The 6655-nt window shown below is 41.8% G+C and overlaps 1 protein-coding gene across 3 annotated transcripts; it reads right to left on the reverse strand.

The window, feature by feature from the left end:
- Window positions 1-82: 82 nt before the first annotated feature.
- On the reverse strand, window positions 83-5850 carry LOC121871106 (transmembrane protein 98-like). 3 transcript variants are annotated; one of them, XM_042373256.1, is made up of 6 exons: window positions 5693-5850; window positions 3782-3957; window positions 3316-3434; window positions 3067-3179; window positions 1704-1904; window positions 83-1325 (listed from the first exon to the last, which is right to left on the reverse strand). In XM_042373256.1, exons 2-6 carry the CDS (start codon window positions 3925-3927, stop codon window positions 1245-1247), a joined length of 660 nt encoding a protein of 219 aa, XP_042229190.1. In that variant the 5' UTR covers window positions 3928-3957; window positions 5693-5850; the 3' UTR covers window positions 83-1244. The 3 variants fall into 3 exon arrangements, with proteins under 3 accessions (XP_042229190.1, XP_042229191.1, XP_042229192.1); XM_042373257.1 differs by lacking the exon at window positions 5693-5850 and adding an exon at window positions 5512-5569; XM_042373258.1 differs by lacking the exon at window positions 5693-5850 and adding an exon at window positions 5372-5495.
- Window positions 5851-6655: the final 805 nt, after the last annotated feature.

A 6655-nucleotide genomic window follows, 5' to 3' on the forward strand; every position in this document is an offset into this window, starting at 1 on the left:
CAACTTATGATGGAAAAGATATATAGTAATAGATATTTTGAACATGTATAAATATACTATATACTAAATGGCTCAGTGTGCAGAAAATGAAACAATTTATTTAATAAGTTTTACTACATCTTCCACGTTGAAGATCAATATTTAAAACATTGGGTGGTGAGGTGAACACAGTGTGATGTGAGGACCACCACCTACTGTACTGTACACTATGAGGTGCCTCAATATGGTGGATCAAAGTACAGTACTGTACTCACAAAGTAAGAAAAGATTCTGTAAGATTTTATGGAATTTAGAAATACACGATTGCTCTCATAAGTGAAGAAGAGATTGTGGGCAGGCAGCCAGGGAAGATCAACCATCACTTGCTGCCCTTCCTATAATACAATATTATGTCATAATATATAACCTAAAATTTATGCATAGATCACAGACTTAATGTTCTCGTTATAATTCTTAATGAACACAACACCCAACACACAAAAGTTTAATATTAAACTGTAAAATATAGAAATGAATAAATGATTTTCCTTTTTTTATAATGTTAACAGTCATATACAGTACACTATCACGTTCTATGGTGGATTAATATGTGAAAATTACTCTGAGACGAGAATTTCAATTATGAATACAGTATGTTCATGTCCTTCCGGGAATGTGGAGAGACTAATATCTACATTATTAAGGGAGGTTGTCTCCTACCCTACCTCATGTGACCAACTAGGCATGATATATGACTGGTCAATATTTAAAGACAACCATAGTAAAGGAATGTTTAGTAGCCAGTAGTTCCTGTATGCAATCAGGTGCCGTCTGAGATATGGGTGATTCCTGGTTGTTACTGCGTTCAGGTAACACCTTTGAGTAACTATCCAGGTAAGGGTGGCTTCTGTGCTCCATTATGTGTCTACAAAGGTCTAGTCCACATTATATCTGCCATTCTAATCCTTATTGCGTCTGCCAGAGTCTAGTCTACATTATGTCTGCCAGAGTTTCGTCAATATTATGTCTGCCAGAGTCTAGTCCACACTATGAATGCCAGAGTCTGGTCCACACTGTATATGCCAGTCTAGTCCACATTGTCTGTCAAGGTCTCGCCCACAATATGTCTGCCAGAGTCTAGTCCACACTGTGTCTGCCAGTCTAGTCTACACTGTATCTGCCAGAGTCTAGTTCACATTGTAACTGCCAAGTGAACCTCAACAGCAGTAGGCGAGGCTGGCCAGGTGGTAGAGAAGATGACTTCATCACTCAGCAGCGTCACAAGACACGTCCTCTGCGAAGATGCCTCGGAAGGTCTCGTGAGCCATGGCTGCCTCACGCAACACCTGTAAACATAACTTGATGTAAACAACACCTGTAAACACAACTTGATGCAAGCAACACCTGTTAACACAACTTGGTGTAAACAATGTCATAAGATATAAATTATTAATTCAGTGATTTTGCTGATTAGTCTTAGGTAGTGAGAATTGTCTGTGTGGTGAGACTAACAATGATGAACCTTCTGCTGAGCTATTCCAGTGAAATATAAATTTGATTCGTGATAAAACTAGTCCAAGTTGTTCATGATGTAGTGAAAGTGATTGTTGTGTTTCTAACGGTGATGAACTTTTATAACATATTCTTAACTGGTACAAAAGGTTGATTAGTAAATACTTTGATTTGTCGATTGTCTTATAAAACTGAATGTAGTTCATGTTTACAGTGAGGTGGCGGTCCATGTCCTTGAGAGCCTCGTTGATGAGTGTCACAGTGGAGTTGGAGGTGGAGTAACGAGCGTGCCAGGCCAGCAGTGTTAGGGTGAGTATGAGAGCTGAACACCGAGCCTCGAGGAGTCTTGGGTCCAGGGGAGGATACATAGCTCGTGCCACGTCATCAATCCTTGGTGACAGTCGCCTCGTTACCTGCGGGAGGAAGATAACTGAGTGTGGGTAGTGCACTGCCGGGGAGGGGGTACTGAGTGTGGGTAGTGCACTGCCAGTGGGAGTACTGAGTGTGGGTAGTGCACTGGAGGAAGAAGTACAGCATGGATGAGAGGGTGTAAAGATGATAAAAGTCAAAACGATCATGGGTAGACAAGACGACAGAGGGTGGTTAAAGGTTGATGGACAAATGAAAGGACAGAGGGTGATTGACAGTAGACAGTAGGTAATAGACAGTTGTAATGATTCTTTATCAGACCACAGCTTACAGTCCAGACAAGAACAGCACATATAGCAGTGACCGGAAGCACAAGTTTGAACACCCTCGTAAGTAAGACTTCCCTCCCCAGCACCGAGTCTCCAGCTAGCAGTCTCCCAAAGGAGACATAGTCCAGCAGCACCTGCAGCTTCCTCAGCCACTGGGCCTCCCTCAGGTCACACGTGAGTCATTGTCAGAGCGATCCACTAGGGTGAGTTACTTACGGTGGGAAGTGTATCCATTTCATGTTTGTTGTCCGAGAGTCAATGTCTAGTAACGTAAATATAATGTTCTATTAATGTGTCTGTGTCATTGAGTTAACTAATAAATAGCTGTACTTAGAGTTGGTGTTTAGAAAATTCCCTCTAAGAATATATAATAACAGTTTAATTAACTAATCCGCTACTCTACCAAATCTTCCTCACTTAACATTCCAACAACTAAATATTCTTCCTATATCTTCTATACTAGTTTTGACTTGTTACACAGTTGAGAAGACAGGGTGATGGACAGTAGACAGAAGGCAATAGACAGTTGAAAGGGTGATTGACAGTAGACAGTAGGTAATAAACAGTTGAAAGGACAGTTGACAAGGTAATAGACAGTTGAGAAAACAGGGTGGACAGTAGACAGAAGGTAATAGACAGTTGAAAAGACAAAGGGTGATTGACGGTAGACAGAATGTAATAGACAATTGAGAAGACAGGGTGATGGACAGTTGAAAAGACAGAGGGTGATTGACAGTAGACAGACAGCAATAGACAGTTGAGAAGACGGTGATGGACAGTAGACAGAAAGCAATAGACATTTGAGAAGACAGGGTGATGGACAGTTGAGAGGACAGGGTGAAGGACAGTAGACAGGAGGTAATAGACAGTAAGTTACCTCAATAATATCATGGAGTCGTTCCTTCTGTATGGGCGTCATAGTAGTGGCCACGAGTCTCTCAGTCATCTGGTGGCAAAGCTTGAGGATGGCCAGGCAGTGAGGGATCAGACCTTACATGGCCACGTAGAGAGAGAAAAGGATTAACAAAGTAATAATATTCCCTTAATATATTTATCCATGTATTTGATCTAATCTAATTATCCATATATCCATCTACTGTAATCTCTCTCTTTCTCTCTCTCTCACCTGTAGCATCGTCAACCCACTGTGTGTCATTAAGTATTTTGTCTATCTGTGGTGCGAGGCGAACATCATCAAGCTCTAACTCACTCCACAATTCGCCACTGTTCATCAGCACCTCTGGCCTGTAGGGACAAACACGACAGGTATTGGGATGAGAGACTGTTGAAGAATAGCTATTGGCATTAAACAATAGACACCAAAGTTGAAGAAGACTGAGGTATCAGAACTAGAAAAGATATCAGAAGACAATGGCAGCAGAGTTGAATATTATGAAGTAGATATCAACATTTGAGGAGATATACGATACTAAGACGTATTTAAGTTAAAAGGAGAAATCAAGATTGAAGAAGTTATAAGAACTGAAATCATAGTTGAAAAGGCGTATGGACGGAAAACATTAGCGATGTAGAGGAGTTAATGGGGCTCGTGAAAATCATTCATTACAGAAGTATTACCAACTGGCTCTTACCTTATATCCTGGCTGTAGAAAAGGTGGTGTTTGGCGTGCAGTGCCCGACGGTAACACACGAGGGCGAGAGCGGCCAGGGAACCCAAGAACACGGCAGCCAACACCCCAATGGCCACAGCCACCAGAATCTCCACCACCTCCATCATCACCTGCCTCCTCCCTCACGCTCCCTCAAGCTGTGTCATCACGATTAAATTTTACTCTGTGTTCCTCATTCAGTTTACTTCATGTTATTAACTTCTTTGTCTCCCCATTCATCCTCATTCTTTTACTTCTAGTTCTTTTCTCAACTTACGTAATTCTTTTCTTTTTCTCTCACCAACCGTCTTCCACACAATCTTCCAGTTTAAGCTTTATTATTCCTCTCACAGCCAACCTTTGCCTGCCACTTCTTTTATTCCTTATACAACTTACACCAACATGTTTTATTTATCACCTCGGCCGCAAAATACTCATTATTCATCATCCTCACTCACCCGACTGTCACAGAATCGTTTCTTTCGGTTCTTCGTTCAACTATACTGACCTGTGTGTACTGTTAAGTCTGGAATAGAGAATCTATATCTATCTACCTGTCAAACTCTATCTTTCTATCTATATTTATCTCTATTTCTCCTTCTCTTCAGTTCCTCACTCACCCTCGACCAAGGCCTTCATTTATAAAGCGGATAACTTCTTCTAGTGAACACACAAAAATCAGTCGACAAATGTCTTCTCTAGAGTTAATGAAATTCGGAATGCATCCCTAAGAGCGATGCTGTCACCGGCTAGCTACTGTAGACCAATTAGGGCAGGCGACCCCTGGCTGCCTCGACCCCACCCACCTCCTTGCAGTGCTGACGCTGCCTCGGGTGATGCTGCTATAAAGAGTCCCTTTTCCTCTATTGTTACACTGAAACAACCAAACTTTGCCTCTTAATTCGCTTCCCATCCCTAATTTTATATCATCGCCTAAAGTCAGTTGTTGTACTGCATTCAACGTCTGAAGTCCGCCCCGGCGGAAGTGGCGTATTTTTGTTTTGTTGAGCTGCTGTTGGCTAAGTATACGTAAAAAAGACTCGTAGGATTTGATGATAGTTGAAACATGACATGTTGGCAACGCGGGGATGTGCGGTGGTGTGCGGGGCCAGAGCAAGTTTTCATTATTTTTAACAGTTCTCTTTGTTTCCAGTAGTGAATAAAGCGGTAATATGTCTTGTTAGAACAAGTGGCGGAATTGGTCAATATGAACTACTCACCAAACGAAGGCTATTTGAATGGGTGTTTGTGTTTATGTGCACTTGTACTGTATAGCCTAGGGTGTGTACTCTGTGACCCTGTTATGACAGACGTTCATACCTGTCTCCTACAGCACATACACTATTATTTTTCCTTAATTTTTTTCACACTTACAGCACCAGCGTTAAGTGACACAGGCACGGGGACAACAAATGATAAATATAAACTGTTAACGGAAAATTCCCTCATCATTCAGTTATATACATCTATGTATACATAAATCCTGATGTAACAACTACAAATTAATTTCAAATATAACTAAATTTGGCTACACCAATAACATATGGAAGAGGAGTACATTTGTCATCATACCCCTTCACTGTCTCCACATTGTTCACTGTTTTGTTTTCTCCCCACTTGTCCTGTACAGTAAGTATATCAAGTATGTTTCTTAATACAACGGCCTGCATTATGTTACTTGATAGAGCGAACACAAAGAAACGTCCTCTCACTGTGATGGTCTGGGCGAGTTTTCCGACTAGCTAAGGACACATGATAGTGGGCAGCGTGAAGGCTACCATTACCAACACCAAACTGCGTCGCTCGCCGCCACCACATCACCTACACACCTCACCTTAACATCCCAGTGCACGATTCATTATTAAAAACAACACTTCACACTATTCAACTTACATATGAGCAACATACGGACGCGTGAGATGTCCCTGTGTGGGTCGCCTTGCCACAGTGTGTGGTGTGAAGGGCGGATCAGTAACACACTGTGGGGTCAGCTACCCAGCTCAGCATCCCAGCGGACACGCCGCCCTCAGGTACCCATGGCTGCCAACCCTCCCGCACTGCCCTGCAACCTGCCTCCCTGTCTTTTGTTTCCTAGGAATAATGAAAAATAATGAGATAGTCACACAGTATACTTCGTCAAATTGTTTTATGGAGAAAAGGCTACACTGACCTTAACCATTTTTAGCCTATCGGTATTACAAGTCTTAACCCTTTAGAGGGCAGGGGTTTCTCTCTGGAATAAAATTGTGTAGCGTTAGCCAGAATAAAATACGAAAGTGTGGGGCTGTCGGTCCCCTAAGGGAATGTTCACACCCCTCTGCCGCCACACTCTCACCTATAAAACAAAATCGAAACAGACAACTACAAAACAATAAAATAAATTACTTTCATTAACTTGTTTTCAAACATGAACCTGGTATCCAAGAGTGTCCTTCACCCTGCAAATTAAATTGCAGTGCCAATGCGTGTTCCCCCCAGCGAGTAAAGCTGTCAACACAGGACACCGCCCAGCATAACCTTCATTATATCTAACGTGTCGCGTGTATCCGGTCGTGCGTACTTATTCAAGACACAAGATAAACATTAAATATTATAGAGATTTAAGTGATAATACCCTTACACGTTCGCTTAAATTGGTATTTGTGGCTACCAAACGCCCAGCACCGCTGACGGCAACTGTTCCCGGAAGACTGTATAGCGTAGTGTATGTAGTGTAGTGTGAGCCGAGGCAATTTGTCTTCACCTATTTGGTTGATGGTAATAATGTAGAAAACATACATTTAAAGCCGGTGGCTTGATTTGCGTTACTCTAATTATTATTTTTAATTATTATATTACAATTATAGCAATAATAAT

The sequence above is a fragment of the Homarus americanus genome, unplaced genomic scaffold, assembly GCF_018991925.1.
Source record: "Homarus americanus isolate GMGI-L3 unplaced genomic scaffold, GMGI_Hamer_2.0 scaffold52512, whole genome shotgun sequence".
In the NCBI taxonomy this organism is placed as follows: Eukaryota; Metazoa; Arthropoda; class Malacostraca; order Decapoda; family Nephropidae; genus Homarus; species Homarus americanus.